General features: G+C 40.4%; 1 protein-coding gene across 8 annotated transcripts in view; it reads left to right on the top strand.

Annotated features, from left to right (window-relative positions):
- MTA1 (metastasis associated 1) overlaps positions 1–19,231 on the top strand; it is an 86,635-nt gene that overhangs the window by 32,994 nt on the left and 34,410 nt on the right. For all 8 annotated transcript variants that reach the window (XR_012651967.1, XM_075038386.1, XM_075038387.1 and 5 more), the window contains 6 exons: positions 3,397–3,514; positions 5,123–5,225; positions 8,710–8,809; positions 10,261–10,449; positions 11,583–11,657; positions 19,124–19,182. Coding sequence is in view for 7 of the 8 variants with exons in the window: in XM_075038386.1 (XP_074894487.1) it covers positions 3,397–3,514; positions 5,123–5,225; positions 8,710–8,809; positions 10,261–10,449; positions 11,583–11,657; positions 19,124–19,182 (644 nt within the window). In the remaining variant the exon portion in view is untranslated. The remainder of the gene's footprint in view (positions 1–3,396; positions 3,515–5,122; positions 5,226–8,709; positions 8,810–10,260; positions 10,450–11,582; positions 11,658–19,123; positions 19,183–19,231) is intronic.

Below are 19,231 nucleotides of genomic sequence, written 5' to 3'. Positions count from 1 at the left end.
AAGTAAGTTTGCAAGCTGTAATGAACTAACCACTATTTCTATACTGTACTTTCACTTTGAGCCTGTTTTCTTTTTCCAGTTCTTCTGCAGTTTCTCAGAGGCTTTGGTTCTTGGCTATAGCTGCAGGTAGCTTAGGGGGTTTGGGCAGGGAAGCTCTGAGCATATGTGTCTGTCTAACACTTTGGAGACGTAGAAAGTCATAGTTTAATTTTAACTCTTGGCAGGTCATTTTAATTTTTCCAAACATGTTGGGTGTTCTCTGGGATCTGAAATTAAAAGAGAAAAGCCTTCTTTTTCTTCACTGCTGCAAACTCAACGTACACAGTTTTGACAGCTAAAATGAGCATGGAGGATTTTGAAGAGCCATGTTATTTTGTTGTGAACATCGCTCTTCTTGTGAAACCCTTCTGAAAAATTGTCTTTATCATGTAGCGGTGATCAAGAGTTCACACGCACTTTAGAGTATACAAGGATCTGCTTTGTTCCTTAGACTATAGTTTGCATTGGCACTAAGCTGACATTTATTAATGTTTTCAGAAATCCCACTCAGTTTGCATGAGCTGAATTTCACGCTTCTATGAGGGAAGAGCGTACTGGTATTGCATTACCTTTGAGGATTAGTCTGTCTTGTATTCACACTTGAGCCTCTAAAATTCTGTGTTTTCTCTGTTGACGAGGCTCTAACTGGGGAGAAGAGCCCAGAGGCTTTTAATTCTTTCATTGAACCTGCTTGATTTGAGACAAAACTGGACAAGATATAAAAAGATGACCTGAGACTGGTAGAAAAGATGGGGTTTATTTTGTGGAGAAAATTCATAGTGGTAATCAATAAAAGAGAAGCAATAGGGCATCTAACAGTCAAATACCATGGGTGGAAACCCCTCCACAATGAATGACTTTCCCTGGCCCAGAAAGACTGTGTTAAGAAATTGCCTATAGAATTGGCCTTCCTTGAGGCCCACTGTGTTATTATACTACAGTGTTTGGTTTGTGTATTTGCTGGGCAGCGAGCCTGAAAAGCATTAAAGTTGCACTGCATATACTTTGTCCTATAGTTAGGTATTTTGGAGCTGGAACAAGTAAACACTGTATTTATAACATGGAAGCTTGGAGACAAAAGCTTTCCCTATGTTTTATTTATGCAACAATACATTCTCAAAATATTACAGTATCTTGATCTTTGTGTATGTCATGGAGCAAGAGACCCAGATTTTTTTTACACAGCTATAATATAAATGAGTTTTCCTATACTCTGAAGCTCCCTTCTGTCAGTAGGTTGATGTAATTTGACTCTGGTGCATGTGGGAATAAGATTCAATTCTGTCAAAAATGTCATTCATTTAGGATGCAACTGAATCCCTCCACCCCAAACCCAATCACAGACAGCCCTTCAGTTGACTCAGCTGGGTGTTGGAACAGCATTTTGCCAACTGTTAGCTATGACTTTTATGCTGTTATCGCGACACAACATGAGATTGTTCTTCCCTTGGCGTTCATGCTTTCATGCTGGGGAAATGGCATGTTTTCTGCTGGAGGAGATTGGTGTCAGTTCCTGTCTTGGCCTTTGTGCTCTGCTGCATAGGTGATACCTTCTTGTGCAGTAGCTTTCTTAGGTAGCAAAGCAGGTCTGGCTGGCTTGCTTGGGTCTTTTCTGGCTTTTTTCCTCCCTTCCATAGATGTTGATCTCTTCCCAGAAAATTGCTGATTTTTATTAAAATTGGAGCAGAAAATATAGAGTTACCATGTTTAACACTCCTAAATTCTGTAATTGGATGCTGGATGCACTATACATGTAAAGAAAGCACGGGAGACCTTACCTCTGTGGCATCAGGCTTAGATTAATACGTGTAATGTGTAGGGCTGGGAAACAGAACTAGTATGTATCTTTGAAGCCCTAGCCCACAGAATTTTTGTCATGTTACTGGGGAAACTCACAGTGATTCTTCCTTTTTTGGGCTTTGTACGACAGATTGGGAGACTCTTTTACCTTGCCACCTCTTCATGAAGATGAACAGGTCTTGAAACTGATGCTGGTTTTGTCCTAATTTTTGTTGCATGCTGTTGACACATACAAATATAGGGAAAGGGAAAATGAGGTGAGCATGAAATGAGATGTATTTAAACAGGGTGCCTGCTATTGACACAGAAATATGGGGAAAGGGAAGATGAGCCAGAAACCAGAGATGTGAAAAATGGGACATCGCACATCCTGTGTTTCTGTTCGGAAACACTTCTCTTTTCTGGTGATGGTGTTGCTGTGGATGGAAGTTACGAAAGGTCTGTTATTTCGTGCCCTAGAGCTCTCTTCCTGCCCCATATCCCACAGTATACTTTGATGGAGCATACCTGGTCTCCAGTACTATAAATTCCAGTACCACCTACTGCTAAGTACTTATCCGTGCAGAAAAGTTTAATTACTTATACTGTGCAGTTTTAAGTAGTTAAAATTTTGGCTGTTTTCTTTCTCTACCCTGGCAGGACATTCTCATTCTGGTATGACTTCTTGCTTTAATTTTACACACCCAGGTAACAGAAGCCAAGTAGCTTTTTTAGCCTTTTTCTCATCTACTTGAACAAAAGCAACAAATTAATGTATTGCCACCTGCAGCTAATTACTGCTGCTGCCAAATCTGCTACTTCTCCCAATAAAGAGCAGAAGGAAACATGGTGATTTAAGCTTAGATAGTGGTGGACAAGAAGTTGGTCAGCAGTGCATCCCTGTGACAAGGAAAGCCAAGCACATCCTGGTCTATATTAGCAGGAATGTAGTGAGTAGATAGAGGGAAGGGTTTAATTCCTTCAGTTCATCACTTCTGAGATCACTTCTGGAGTGCTGTGTCCAGCTTTGGGCCTCCCAGCACGAGGGAGACATTGACATACTGGAGCAAGTCCAGCAGAGGCCATAGAGGTTGTTGTCTGGGGCTTCATGTCTCTATAGGGGGTTTCATTGGTATGGTTGTAACACTCTGAAGTTATGCTTTAGTTTGTACCAATATTTCTGTGCAGATAAGTCACTAGCATCTAGCACTGCTATTTTGGTGTATGGGAAAATGCACTTTTGTGTTCTGAAACAGTGGGCATTACTAAAAGTTATCTCCTGGCCCTTCTGAGCCTCGTTTGTGCAAGAGGAGCTTTGTTCACTTCAGCTTCAAAGACTGTGTATTAAGGGAACGGCTGCTTTTGAGGAGAGTTGTTACGCTTACAATATGGATGAAAGTGGCAGCATTTAATGTGGGGTTTTAAAACTGGTGGTTCATTTATTGTTTGTTCACCACTTTAAGATCTCTATTTAGGTAATAAAACCAAACTTAAAATGTAAAAGCTAGCTAGTATGTATGGAAAGCTGAAAGTAAAAGCTAATAATACTGTTTACTTTTTTGCTCATTTTATTTTTAGGATTTCTTCTTTTATTCACTAGTATATGATCCTCAACAAAAGACCCTACTCGCTGATAAAGGAGAGATTCGAGTCGGAAACAGATACCAGGCAGATATAACAGACTTGCTAAAAGAGGGTAATTTCCATAATTTATTTAAATTGTCAAGAGACCATGTAGAATGTGGCCACTTTTATGCACACGGTCTGCATAGGTGTGGGAGGTGGAGGTTTCCACTGCCAGGTCATGCGTACAATGATGGCCTGGTTTGTTGGTGACTGAAGCTGTTGCCCACTGAATGCAATTAGTTATGTCTCAAACCAGTCTCTAAGTGGGCATTTGTCCAAATCATAAAGGTTGTTGAAACAAATTGAATTAATTGGCTCTCTCAGAACTTGCACTCTTTTTCTTGAGAGATTTCAGAATTTCCATGGGAAACACAAATTTCCATCACGTCTGTAAAGCCTTTTGTGTTTTTAATCAAGCCTTTCTTCCCTATAAGAACCCCTCCCAAATTACTGCCAATTAAATGCTGTCTCCCCTCATCAATTTGCCCATTATTGCCGGGTGCCTTTTCCTCAGAGCCCTCTCCCCATCCCAAGTGTTGGCTGCCAGCTTAGACTTCTCACCTGCTGAACAGGCAGGAGGAAGAATTTGCTGGCCTGAACATGTTGTGAGACCTCAGCCTGCCTCCACTGTGTCATGGAGCAGTAGGACCACGAGGACTCTGGCCCAAGGAAAAGGGACTAGTAGCAGTAACCAATACTAGTTACCAAATAGTAACTAACTTTAGATTTGTCTTTGCAGTACCCTACAGATCCAAAAGTGGGTGGAAAAACTGAGAGGGATGGGCAATATTGGCATCTAATTGCTCCTTTCTGAGACCCATGTAAAGCATGGGGAAAGGTCTGTCCATATGCTTCTCTTAAAGAGAGCAGGGTTTGTGACCCATATTGGAAGGACCTTCTCCAGACTGTAAGGGCAGAGATGTGAAAGCAATGAGACACTTCTATCTTTGCTTAAGAGCTTTGCTGATACCGTTAGCCTCATGTTAGAACAGGCAAACAAATTGGTCAAGACTCTTGTTTAATTTGTCTATGAAACTGGTATTTATTCAGCAGCTGGGCAAGCCTCCTAAGAGAGGGTGAACTAATTTGAAAGGCATTCTCTTCCCTCAGCAGGCCAACATGGGGCTTCAGAGAAGAATAATCTCCAGATGTTTTAAAGGGACCAAAAAAAGGAAAAAAGTCTCAGTAGCTCCTGTATTTTTCCAGGGTATTTTGGTTTGTGTAGAGTCAGGAAAATAAAAGCAAGAGGGTCTGATGCCATGATTTACTCCTTTAGAAAGCAGCTGACTCAAGTTGAACCAGCTACTCTTTGCCTGCTCAGGGCAGCTGGCAGTGTGTCTGTTTTCCCTGGAACTGCTGCAAGGTAAAGGAGACAGAGAGAGGGGCGGAAGCAAGACTGTCTAGTTGGGAGAAGGATGTATGCTGTTTCCCATTACATGTGTCCTTTGAAACCAGTTCTTGAACATCTGATTGCCTGATTCGGATGAGCTGTGTTGCTGTGTCTGTCAAGCTGAAATTGTCACAGACAAATAGGTGAATGAAACTTTCACAGTGGCCTGTTAAGCAGTGTAACTGAGATGGGTTAGCAGTTAAATTATTGTGAGATAAAAAAAAATCTAGAAAATACTTCTATTCTAAAATAGCCATACCAAGCATTTTTAATTTGTTTTTCAACCAGGTGAGGATGATGGAAGAGATCAGTCAAAACTTGAAACAAAAGTTTGGGAAGCCTTTAACCCGCTAGTAGACAAGCAGATAGACCAGTTCCTGGTGGTAGCACGGTAAGAGCATTTTACCTCTCCTTTGAATAAGTGAATGTTACTAACTTTTCCAAGCACTTTTAATGTTCTTTTTGCTATACTAGTATGAATGATGGTTTTGGTTGCTTGATTCTCTTGCTTCATTTTGAAATGATGGACATTTTTGCATGCCTTCCTGGGAATTGCATGACTTTAGAAACAGCTACACGGATTTACAACTTAGTTAATCACCTTCATAAAAGAAAAACAAATGGCATGTAAAAACTACCCTGTAATTGGTGAGGTTTTTCAAATCTGTTGGCCAGCATGCAGAAGGCTTAGTGAACTAAATTCTTGACAGTTCATTACTCTGTCCATTTTCTCCCTTTTTCAAATCCAGTGACATTTTAACATCCATTAATAGTTTGCTAAGAAGTCTGGTAAAATGTTTTTGATGGAGCGTGGATGCTTTCTAATGCCTAGATTCCAATAGGTAGGCACAATAACATAAAATCCTGCAAATCTGTACAGATGGTGAAATGTGTGCTTTTATTTAAGCCCAAAGCAATCTTTGTTGATCAACTTTTCCTTTTTAAAATGTTCTTGAACTTTTTCATTGGTATACATTTGTATGAACAGAAGCCTATACTAAATTTTAGGCTCTCATAGGAACTGGTGGCTGAATAATTTGGGGAAAAAAAAAAAAGAAAAAAGAAGAGAGGTAATGCTCTCCAAATTCTGTGTCTTTTAGGTAAGTTTGTAGGACTGTGTGGGAGCAAAGTGGTGTAAGTAGATGGATGGTTGGACCTTTTGATGGTTTTAGTCAGTGGAGCAAGTTATCATTGGATATGGTTAGGAAAGGGGTGTGTAAAGTTACAAGCTGCTGGTAGTATCTGGTTTGCTAATCTTAAGAGTTCTGCTCCTTGACCATGGTATCTGATAGACATGGACCCTGACTCACAGAGCTGCCTGCTTCAGCCAAGGGCTTTAGCCCTGGAAAGCAGAATTAATTAAGCCCATATTTCAGATATTCTGTTAAATTGGGCCCTTGTTCTGTCAGCCTTCTGGTTCTTGTTTTTCCCTCTCTTGAGTTATCATGCTTTGAATTTCCTCCTGAACTTCCTGAGCGTGGCATTGCTGTGCCCATTGTGGAGTAAGTTCATGGGATGCTCGCCAGAGAGACAATGCTAGAGTTTGTGTGAAAGAATCTGCCTGGATAGGGCCCTCCAGTTCTGATTGAAGCTGCTGGGTGATGCAAGGAAGGGTGCATTTTTATCAAACAGCAGTAAATGTGTTCAACATGCTGAATGATACAAGCTCAGGAAAATACTGGGGGGGGCGGGGCAGGGGCAGGGAGAATTGAGGTAAGTGAAGGAGATGGTGAAATGCAATGTTTTAAGTACTCAAGATGAGAAGTGTGTATGCTCCCAAATCAATTTTTCTATGTGCTTTGAAGATAAAACTTGCCATTATTGCGAACTTTTGGCAAAATTTTTAAATGGCTAATCTGAATTGCAGCACTTAAAAACCTTTGCATGGCTGCTTAGACCTTGTGTGCAAGTCCAGTAACAGGGAGCCAAGAGTAAAACTAGGTTGGTTAAAATGAAAAAAAAAAAGTTAACTGCAGTCCAGATTGAAGAAAATCTCATAGTTCAGAATCCATTAATACATTTTTTGCCTTTGGTTAAACATGTGCTTTTTGTTGTATAGACTTTTTTAAGGTTCATAAAGTTCATAGTGTTCTGGCTACACTGAAGAATCACCATAAAATTTAGGCTTTTGGAAGTTTCACTGTGCTGCTTATATGATATATTGCCGTTTCCCTTGACCTGTGCCAACAGTAAAGTCAAACTAGCTGAACTAAGTGATTTATGTGCAACAGATTAATTCTACTTGAGCAGATGGACATAGGGAAATGGATGAAAGTGGGGAGAGGATAATCTCCACCAGCGATGCGGAACAAACAGAGGAAGGAGTGATGGCAAGAGCTGGGATATCTCCAGCAAAGGGTATTCCTGCTTCTTAAGGGACACTTCTTGACAAGGTTGCAGCTTCACAGTTGCTTCTAATCAAGTGAAGTACAGGACACCATTGAAAAGCTAAGAACTTTGTTTTCTGGGTTAATTTTCAGCAGGATTGATTCAAATTGCCACTCAGCCACACAGTGCTCTGGTGTTTGTGTCAGGAAGACCCAGCAGGAAGCAAGAGGGTAGAAGTGCCCTGGCAGACAGGGGGGTTCATGTGGGTTAGATTAGAGTGACCGTAGAGCTGCTTTGAGACGGGGGTTTCCACCTTGTGTAGGCTTTTGGTGGCGAAGCTGGTTTTAGTAGCTCTTTCTGGCTGTTTGCTACTGCCCACTGGGTTTGCTGATACAGCCACTTGAAGGTGCATGCTGTAATGGGAATCACTGAAAAGAGCAGTATAAAAATTGCTTCTATCCTGAATCAGCAAAGTGATCCAGTTTATCGTTAGATGCCACACACACACACACAAAAAGTATCAGTTCAGCTAAAGCTGGGGACAGGGGAGTTGTGAAGCAGGGACAGGGGTAGTGACTGGGAGGCTGGGGAGAGGATGAAGCATGAATTGCTGCAGAAACTTGGGGGTGGGTGAGTCTGTTTTGGATTTGGGCCAAAATTAGGTATTTGATGACAACTACTGCTTAAGCATTTACCTTTTGTCCTACTGCACTGCTTGGCACTAGTTTGTTCCTCTGTGCTCTCAACTAGTCTGGGGAAGTGATCTGAGTGGAGAACAAAAAATAAAACCACCACCTTTTTTTGTTGTTGTAGTTGCTCAGAGAAGTTCAGCTCCAGTTCACTGTGCAGGAGCACAAGCGTTTCACCCATATGGTGTAGCAAGCAGTGAGGGGAGTAGGAATTGCTGGAACCAACGTTCCTGTTAAAGTTTTCTCCAACTGATTTCTTTCGGAATAGAACGAGGAACATGGGGTTTGTGGCCTCAGATGCAAGAATGGCTGGCATTGGGAAGTATTTGAGAATTGCTGTATTTTTATGCAGGCTATATAATATTATACAATATTAAGTTGTAAAATAAATTGGTTTTAATTTTACCGAAACTTTTAGAAAAATGCTTGTGTTACTGCATTTTCTTCTGTCCAGTCTTGGCATCTGTCTCTGTACTTTGGACAATGCAGCACTACTTTTGCCATTGTGGAAGAGACTTTTGCCATTCATAAAGCTTGCTTGTGCTCAGTTTCTGTTTAAGTCTGTTGAGAGATAAGGGATAAGAGAGTAGTTCAAAACTCCCCATTTGTGATCCTTGAGTCTTTCACTGTTTCCCCTCCTATGCCTAAGCCTCTTTGGTCATATGAACTAAGCAGAGTAAAGCGTTCATAATAACAAACCACATCTGAAGAGAATGGTCTCTGGCTCGGAACTAGTGCCAAACCATGTAATCTTGTTACCAAGAAATGGAGTCTGCTGATCTCAAAAAGTGTTGGTTGGGTGTTTATGTTTATGCTTGTTTTGCATGCAAAGTTAATGCTCTGTTTAATTTATTTCAGGTCTGTTGGTACGTTTGCCCGAGCACTAGATTGCAGTAGTTCTGTCAGACAGCCAAGTTTGCACATGAGTGCTGCAGCAGCCTCTAGGGACATCACGCTGGTAAGATTTTTAAGAGGACCTTAAGTTTTTGAGAGATGCAAAATATTCACCTCAGCAATAACAGTTGGCAAAGAGAGAGGGGCAGATGGGTTGTAATTGTGGCCTGCTGTGAAGCAGATCCTGCCTTTGTAAAGGAACCCTTTATTTACATATGAAGTAACTTTTTCTGGCCTTGTGCCTCCTATGATCCATCACGGATAATTCTATGAGATAATGTTTTTTGTTTTATTAAAATGTTTTGATGACATGCTTCACAGCCCATCTCTTGCATGGGCTTAGTAGCTGTCTTGAGAAGAATGCAAATGATTATCTGCCTGTCTGCAATGTTATAATGCCAGAATGCCACTCCTCATCACTTCCGCAACACCAGACTGTCACTGGCATCCTTGGGCAATATCGTCTGGGGCAAAAGTTTGTGGTCAGATAAGAAATTTCAGTCAATTCAGTTCTTCTCTTTGATGAGCTCCATTTTAGAGTACCTGAGGAGTGGTGACATTGTTAATATTTTATAATCATAAATGATTCTGAGTAGATAGAGGAAAGGGAAAACTTGAACTTCTTTGCTAGAGAAAGTTTAATGAATATTTGAATAAAACTTATGAAGTCTCCAGAGAACTGTTATCAAAGCCTCACCTCATAACTGGAATAATGTGAAATCATATGTAGAACAAATTCTGGGATAGAACACTGCAGATTAATTATGCACGTGCACAAAACGTATGATGAAAGGCAAATAACGTCCTGATTAAAACTACAGAAATCAGGAAACAAAGCCAAGCTTTCATTTACTAATACCACTTCCTCCCTTGCAACGTGTTCTCAGCCCTTGTAAATCACAAGTTGCAGACAGTCACAACTCAGCTTTCTGAGGAGTAATTGCTGCTGGGAGTAATTCTTTTTTCCTACTCGGCTATGATGTGTGGCTTGACTTGAATTGTTTTGGGGATTTCTCGCCTTTGAGGGGACAGCATGCGTGTGTTGCTGCTCTTAAATATTTTTCTTATATGCAATTTTTGTGGATTATTTGACAAAGAAAGTGCCTGGCTAAGCTTATTAGAAAATATACCCTTGGACCTCTGTCTTCGTGCCCCATCTGTGGAGGGTACCTAACAGGGCTGCTCAGTTGTGGGGTGAGTGGGTCTCTATCCTGTGCATTTTCTTAACAGTAGTAATACAGTCATAGTGCTGGTGAGTAGCTAAGTAGGAATTATTCATACGGAAGAGCTCACATTCCACAAACCCCACTAATGTTAGTGAATGTTACACTTGTACGCTGACAATTACAGTGAGTCTGAGGTTGGAACAAGTTTTTACTGACTTTGTGTTAGGTATAGAATACTGTAGCCACAAATCTAGGTGCAGAATTTTTGTTATTGGTGTTTCACTGTTAAGCATTTTTTCCCCCTAGATGCTTGTCCTTACATTTATCTTTCTCTTTTACAACCATGTAGTTCCATGCTATGGACACTTTGCACAAAAATGTCTATGACATTTCCAAGGCAATCTCTGCACTTGTGCCACAAGGTGGGCCAGTCCTGTGCAGAGATGAGATGGAGGAGTGGTCAGCTTCAGAGGCAAACCTCTTTGAGGAAGCACTAGAAAAATATGGAAAAGATTTCACTGACATTCAGCAAGATTTTGTAAGTATATAAAATGAGGGCCCACATGGTGACCAGTTCTGATCAGTGACAGAGCTGGTTTACAGCTTGTCTAAACCGTGGTGTTTTTCTTCGTGTTGAAGAGGAGGGCTTTGAACTGGAGCATGTGTCTTGCTGTAAATTGGGGAAAGGCAGACCTCATACTGATGACAGCCTGTTGTACAGTCAGAATTTCAAATCACAGATGATAGCTTTTCCTTTAGAGACATTAATTTAAAATCATCTGCTCCACTACAGCTGAGGGAGTATTTAGGAGAGTGTTGTGACAGCCTAGCTGCTGTAGATTAATTTGTGTTTGAAGGAGAATAAGTACTGGGCCTTCTGAAACATGAAAATTTAGTCACTTTTACAATGTGATTTCAGAAAGGGCCTTTTGAAAGTTTGAAAGAGGAATCTTGGGCATCCAAGGGAAGTGTCCTGTAGTTTGGCCAGAGCTCCACCCTAGGTGCTCAGCCTGCAGATTGAATGGAGCACTGTAAAGAGAGCCAAGTTTCACTGTATCGCTGTTCGAGTCCTCGGGAACAAAACAAGTGGTTTGTGTTGCTTGTCCCATGCTCTAATCTTTTAGACAGAGGGTCTTGGAAACAGCACAACGCTCTCTGTGGTCCTGTAGAAATCCTCATGCTTCTCATGCAGAGAAAAGAGCTGGCAGGGCACAATTCTGTTAGTAGTTATTAGTTTTTTGTTTTGTTTTGTTTTGTTTTAATGGGCCAGCTCCATAGAAGCTGAGCAAATCAGAACTGTGCTACTGTAGTTGTGGCTCTTGCTCGAGTCTTTGCTGCTCAAGCAGAGAGTCTGAGCCAATGGGCTCCCTTCTGCATTGTGCCTCCCTTGAATGGTTTACTGTGGAGCCAATGCAGCATGAAGATTTACCTGTAACCTGCTCTACTTCTACACTGAAAGCACCATTTTTTGAAAGGGCATTTAATTTAACATGGGTCCCATGTGCACCTAGTGCCCTTAGGAGATTTAGACACTGATTGCCTTTTTTTGTTAGGAGGGTTAGTAGTTGCAAGACTCTGCTATAAACTGTCTGTCAGAGGAATCCTGTGAATTTCATAGAGGCTGTGTGCCAGCTCCCTGCAATGACTGCTGCTTTTCCTTTATGTCCTTAGCTCCCATGGAAGTCCTTAACAAGCATAATAGAATATTACTATATGTGGAAAACTACAGACAGATACGTTCAGCAGGTAAGAGAGTCAGAATCACCTCTTTCCTTTTAACAGAAGATGTTTTTCTTGCCTTTGAAACCAAGCATTGTTGCTTTACTCTACCTCTTGGGGTTGAGCCTTTCCAATAGGTGGGTTCTGTTATGATCTGAAGCACTGAACAATCTCTTGTCACTAAACTCATCAGCCGTTCCGTAGATACAAACATGTAGCATTGGCATTTTGCTTTCTTCTATGTTTGCTGCTACTTTATTTGTCTGGAGCTTTCAAATGTCTGTTTTGGAATTTAGCAGTTTGAGGAAGGGAATATGGTTAATTTCTGCCTGTAGAGTTCAAGGTCAGCATTAACTTCAGTGTTGACTTTTTATTGGAGGGGGTGGGCAGTTGCTGTACAACAGGCACCCATGTTAATTCTCCACCTATGCCTGCCCATGACTTTGATTGCAGGTGCACAAAGGATCCCCCATCCTCCCCATGCAAGTAAAATGTTTGTCTGGGAAGCGTTGATGGCTCAAATTCCCAGACTTGGTATACTTGAGAATCAACTTTGACTAGTGTTTACAATCATTTTTATCTCTACTTGTTTAAATACTAAGGATGCTTGGTCCCTTAAATAAAGAAAGCACAATGCAAGCAGCATACAAAATGTTGCAGAGTATCAGTTGCTGAAAACTACTTATAATATTTAATGGGAAAATTAATTAAAGAAGGGAGAAATATGTAATGGATTTTTCATTATAATTATCAGCATTATGTTTAGGCACCTATTTGAAGTATTAGAAAAAGTGGAGTTGTGAAAATGTCCTGCCTTAACTTGCTTCATTGGAAATTCAGCCTGGGGTAAAGACTAGATGCCTGAGGCATTGACCAATACTTGGCTTGTGCTATATTTGGGCACCTTGGTCTGTAATGTGATTTTTACCATATTCTTTCTGATCAGAACGCTGTTTAGATTACAGAGGGATCCTCAGGACAAATGAGAACTTTTTTGCATCTGTTCCGTATTACTTTTTTAAAAAAATATTAACTGCATCCTCATTGCAATATTTCCCCAAGTTCATTCTTTGGTTGAAACTGTTCCTTCTGGTAAGGAAATGGGTGGTAGGAAGGTGGGATGGTGGTGGAAGCCGGCATGAAGGGGGGGGGCAGGAAAGGGTGCTGGAGAAATGAGGTCATGGTATTTCCTTCCCCATTGTGAACTGTGCGTATCATTGATACAGTGAGTGCTGCTATACTGTCTGACTACAGCTGTTCAGGAGGTGATAGCTGAGTGTACTCAGCCTGTACTACACTCAATATTTGCACTGAGAGGAATCCATTTATCTTCTTCCCTGCATCTTCTATCTCACCTCACTTCTTTTAGTGATAAAAATCCATCTAGCAATATGGTAGGTATCAGAAAAAGTGAGGAAACTTCTTTTATCAGTCAGTGAAAACTAGAATCTTAGGCTGTTGCATGAAAATGTCACCCCTGTGCAGTCAGACCAGCAAACAATAGTAGGAATTCTTGGGAAAGATTAAACGAAAATGCATCTCCATACTGCTCAGAAAGTCCACAATACATTTGCAGTGATGAAGTTCTATTTCTGCTCATCTTGAGGTATGTAACAATGGTGGTGGTGGGAATAAGAGGTAGGGAGCAGGATCTTTGGTGTTCACTCTTGGATACTGTAGGAGGCAGATTGGAATAGTGTCCCAGGTGTTTGCTTCCAGGCCTATGTGCTGGGAAGGCAAAACATCTGGAGAAACTGTACCTTGATTAGGAAATGGTTAAATTCTTTTGCTTTTTCCACTGTCTTGAACTTTCTTATTACATAGACAAAATTGCGGAGGGGATAGTTGCATGAAGATTTTGATTATTTGTTCTTACAGCAATTAAAAAACCCAGCAAACCTACAGTTTCTCATACTGTTTTGCTATATTCCTATGCAGTGGGTTTTCTATCATGGTTATACTGTACCTTATATGTGCTGCCCAGCAGTGTACCAGGGAGTGGGATTTGGGGAAAACTTCCAATTAGAGGCTCTGCACTTAGGAGATAGTATAAGCCGGACAGGTAGAAATTGCAGTACAGAGATATTGCATCAGTTAAGTCTGAACTGAGCTGAAGACCTCATCTCAAGTTCCCAGCTTGTACAAGGAAATAATACTACTAAACATTTATAAAAAACCTGGGAGAGCTATCTGTATATCACCACAAAGAAAGCATAGGAAGTTGTAGTTGAAATAATGGTGTATTAAATTTATGTTTTACTTGATGTGTGCAAAGTCTTTGGCAAAGTACATCCCTCACCACTTTTTCCATCTGTTTCTTCATAGTGTTTTGTCTGTGTAGATTCTTTCCTTAGTCTAATACTGCATAATGGTTCTGGGTCTAACAGTATTTTTGTACATAAGATACTGAAAATGTGTTAAGTAAGGATACGAAAAGTGTGCATCCTGAGTTATTTAACTTTCACTTGCCCTCCTTCTAAGAGGATGATTAAATTATATTACAAGGCTGAATGTTATTGACTTTAAAAAAAAATACTGATAACTTGCTCATTCTTGTAGAATCTTTGGCTGAACATAAAAACATCCATTTAAACTGTCTATTTCTGTGAGTTACAAAACATAGTAATGAAGTTTTTTGTCATCAGCCAATTGCCTGCTTTGATGAAAAACAGTTAGTTGGGAACTGTTTACATCCTTCTGTGTTTCCTTTGAGACTTTCTTGGAGCAAGAAAGCACTGTCATAATCCTGAAGCAGAAATCCATCTGTTTCTTGCCAATGAGGAAGCGAAATTGTGAGTCGGCTTCAACAGAAGTCCCTTTCTCAGAACTGAACAATAAGGTATACGTATGCTTGGTATACCGAGGATCGAAAGGCTTAATACAGCACTTCCTTGCCTTGTGAGTAGGACACTGTGATTGAGATACATGCAAATTGACTTTCTTTGGAGTATGCACTTGGATCTCTTATCCAGTAATTTTTGTTTGGCTTCAGCTATACCGTGCTTTTGAAGGTTACCAGCTTCATTAGGAGTTCAATCATCTCAAGAGGAGGACTGACCCTCCAAGAACAGAACTGCTAGAAGGAGTAATTCTACTGCAATGTCAATGCAGAATTTGTGGTCTGATGTAGGCTCCTGAACATTTGTCCAAAGTGATCCCAAGAGTTGTCCTGGCAAAGACATCCTTTCAGAGCTGTCCTGAAGAAAAGGAGGGAGATGCATTCCAAATTCAGTATCCTGTGTCTTCTTTGAAGGCATCCTTTTCTTGAGACAGATTTCCTGTGTCGATTCACAAGAGCATATATTTCTGATTCAGAAAGGTTTGAAATGGCATCCACTGAGTAACTGCTGTTTGGTGGCTTCCCCCAGTGATTTGAAAACTCTTCAAGAGTGATGTTTGGGTGATGTGATGTTTGGGTATGCCTACGTTTTCATTCAAAGTAAAGGTGGTGTTCTTATGTAGTTGTGAATTCCAGGGTGATTTTTTTTTTTTAAGATCTTTGAATGCTTCTACTGGTTTGCATATCATGAGGGGAAGTCCTGAAAACTTTAAAATACAACACTTTCCAACTGTTGAGATGCAGTTGAGAAGAACTCAGGACATGGCACTGGCAGATGACTGTTTGAGTTAGTCATATGCTTTCTGAGAGTTGAAGGCTTTAATTTACTTTTTGCATTTTTATTTGTGCTTGAGGAGCATGTAACTCCAAGAAAAAGATCAAATATTATCAATTTTTACTGTTCTGTTTCTTTTGTGGAAGTGCCATTAGAAAAGTGTAGGAGGAATAGACAGAGAAAATCAGTTTTTATGTACGCATAGTGCTGAAGATACTGGAGAAAGTGGAAGTGCCCTTATAGTTGACTACATGAGGTAGGGAGCTTAAAGGAGGGAGCTCTGGGTAAATCGTGATGTGGATAGAAAACATCTTTATTAAGCCTTCTTTGTACCTAGCCAAGAGCTGTGAGTGACATCTTAATGTACTAGCCTTCATAAAGTATTGTGTTGCTAGCAAAGTAGAAATAACATCACAGAAATGTTTTTCCACATACGTAGGACGTTTTATCCCCAAACACCTCCTGTTAAGCCTACAGCAACATGGAAATACAGCAGTTTTGGCAAGCAAGTGACAGAGACTGTAGGTACCACACATCAGTGCTGAGATGTGTTGCTGGAGCACAAGCAGCTGGAAACACTTCTCCCAAATGCATCATGGACTAATTACTTTTTCTGTCCCATCTCCCCTGCTTCCCAGCAGCACTTGTATGTTCAGAGTTCCGAAAAAGAATAAACAGTATGAAAGTTCTCTAAATCCAGAAAATGCAATTTATCTTCCCTATCATCAACTAATAAAAGCTTAATATTTGAGGATGTTTGAGGCGTCCCCATGCTGTCTACTAACCCAATTCTTGCGTTGTAGACCTTGAAATATCCCCTGTGTTCCTGGATTTCTTCTGTTAATTCCTTTTTATAAATGCTCACTCTTTAGAAAATGACAATAAACATTTGCTCTGATACATCACGTATTGTAAAACTCTTTCAGGCTCAGTGGGTAGAATGAAAGATATCAAATCTAGGGAGAAGATATCTAAAGGACAGATGTTTTACCTACTCAAATGTACAGTGCTTAGTATTTTCATCCCTTGGTCCTTGTTGGATAGACAAGTTGGTAATATCTCCCTTTCAGAGATGGGGAAAATATGATTAGGTAAATAAGTATATCATCTTAAGTTGTGCATATATAAATAACTCAAAGACAAAAGAATTCATCTAGGCCAAACTACTAGAAAAAGTTAGAAATGTTCAAGGTTTTTTTTTTTGTGGATGAGGACATTCATAACTACATCAGACAACATTAAAAATTTATAGTGTAAATATGCTTCAGGCACAAATCAATAACTGGCAAAGGACCTAGCAAAGCACTTTCTCTGTGAAGGGATTATTCTGAAATTGTGCATGACTACATTTCGGGCACCTTTCTTTTGTACCTTCTGGTATCAGTCAGTCACTGTTGGAAAATAGGAAACTCATCATATCTGGTCTATTGATTGCCCACAGCCGCAGGTACTTAGTGCAGACCTCTTCTTACCCGGTACATTGTGGTACCTTCTGAAAACCTTCAATTTTCCTGGTATACTAGTTTGTAATAAAGGCGTATGCTGTATGTCATGCTCTGCGCTGATCCCCAGGCAGCTGTAGGAGAGGAGGGTATCGCTAGGTCCAGGTGACTTATGGCAGTTGTTAGCTCAGAGCTTGCGCCATGGTCATCAATCACACAGGAAATCTGTGGTGTGAGGTTAACATTCATCACCAGTTTACTAAAATGTTGCTTAATACCCTAAATTAACCATGTCTCCAAGGCAAATGACTTTATATTGTGGATAGTAGAATATTTCAGCTGCTGGTAATGCTTTGTACTTGCATGAAGCTTTTGCATTCATAGATTTCCAAAACTGTCATAACATAATGACTCTAGATAGTCCCCTTGGGAGCTTTTGTCAAGAAAACGGCAGCTTTTTTCCCCCACAATCTAGAAATCTAGTGGAAATAAAAAAAAAAACCCCACAAAAAACCAAAAAACTAAACAGTTCTCTACCACTGGAAGTTCCCTGAATTTCCTGCTTAGGTCTCAAGGAAATACAATTCTGGTACAAAGTTCATCAAGCAGTATTTTAAGCTGTTTATCAGTACCTGATAAACAGGACTTTCTTGTAATTCCTGGGGAGAGTATGAGCTCCATGGCTGTTGATCTGCTGATTTAACTGCCCATGGTAGTCTGCCTGGGGAGGGAAGACCTGGTTTTCAGTCCAGGCTGTGGGTGGAACAGCCTCCAGTTCATGAGCAGAAAGGCACATGAGCCTGCATTTTGTGGAAGGATGATTTTTTGGGGTAGTGCCTCGCTGGAAGGTAGAGGAGGATTTCTGATGCTGTTTGGAGAACCATTGTCACAGCACTTCTTGAGGCCCATCATTGGATGCTTCGGTTTCTTATATAAAAAGACTTGGGTAGGGTGGTTTGAAAAATGTTCAACTTTGAATTTGTAGTTTGTATTCAGAGGGAGAGCCTCTTTAGTTCCATCACCAGTTGCCAGCAAAATGTGTGTTATTGATTCCTCCAAGTCGGTAGGATTGATAAGGATTGTCTCCACGAAGGCTTCATTTGGGTTTTCTTGAGGATGGTTTTCAGGTAGCTGTTCTTATCCTAGATGAGATTTAACAGAAGCAGTCTGGGAAACTTGCCTACACCAGCAGAAAGAAGTCAGCTTTTGGATGCAGCTCTCTGAAGGTGTAACCATAGTCTCGGGATAACTTTCAAAAGTTCTGTTTTCTCAGTCCTTGTTCCTTTGCCTCACAACTCCATTCTTTGTTCCTAAGATAGCTTGACTTCTATTTGCAGGAAAAGGGAAGAGAGGAATTCTTTAGGAGTCTAGAGAGCTTTGGCGAGGAACTGTCAAATGGAAAACTGTTGCTTAAGACTGTCCCTCTGATCAAAGCAAGCTTTACACTTACAGGAAACTTTTACTTTGTTGTTTCTGTGTGTGTCCGTCGTGTCCCCGTAAAAAGGATTTTTATGTTTGTCCGTTCCTTAGTGACACACTCTTCAATTTTATTCCATTTTTGGTGCTTCCTGTTTCTATGAAGATACTGACTTTAGCTTTACAATTATTTTCCTAGACTGTGCCTTGAGGCTGCTGCATAGTAAATGTTAAGCTAATCTGTTTGTCTAGAATGTCACCGTGCTGTTGGTTTGTCTGGAAAACATTGTCGTGGCTTTATGCAGAGCACAGTTACCAGCATGGATGTTGAAGAGTATGGGCCCAGCTTTGAGCAGGAGGTTGGACTAGAGGCTCCAGAAGTTCACACTAAATTAATTCAGCTTATGCAATAAAGAGGAAACTTGAACCTCAGAATGTTTCTTTTACTTCTGCATCAGTTTTGAGTTGAGCTCTTGGCCTTTTTAACTTTTAAAGAAAATCTCCTGTGTCACTCAGTCTTCAAAAGTGAGGACTGTCAACAAAAAAAAAAATCTTCCTTCAAACTCTTTGAATTGGTTCAGCTGTTGAGGAAGTATGATAGAGAAGGTGCATTGCCGTATCTGTTATTGTCCAGTTGGTGAATATTATCATGGAGAAGAAACACAAGCTGGTATGTCAGATCTTCCTCTGCAGGGCCGGCAGGGTGGAGGAAAGAAGAGTTGTGGAAGGAACAATGCATGAATGTGCATTGAAGTGAATGGGAATGAAAAATTTGTCCTTATAAATAGTAGATTGTCTTCTCTTTGACTTTTTTGAAAAGCTGTGTACATAGTCATTTGATGCCTGCAATTGTTTTCAGGGGATATTTTCCTGTTGGAAAAGGATTTTGTGGTAGCTGCTCAGTGAAAGGAAAACTTCCTTCTTTTTTACTAAGTGCTAAAGTTTTTACAGCTATACTTGACTCATAAGTAAAATAGTCCTTATTTTCTTCTTATTCTAACTTTTTTTTTTCTTTTTAAAGAAACGATTGAAAGCAGCAGAAGCGGAAAGCAAGCTAAAACAAGTGTATATACCCAACTAGTAAGTATCTTCTGGTATTGTTTTGTTTTCTATTTTGTTGTAGGGCGTC

This window comes from Buteo buteo, chromosome 10 (genome assembly GCF_964188355.1).
Source record: "Buteo buteo chromosome 10, bButBut1.hap1.1, whole genome shotgun sequence".
Lineage (NCBI taxonomy): Eukaryota > Metazoa > Chordata > Aves > Accipitriformes > Accipitridae > Buteo > Buteo buteo.
This window is presented reverse-complemented; position numbering and strand designations above follow the sequence as displayed.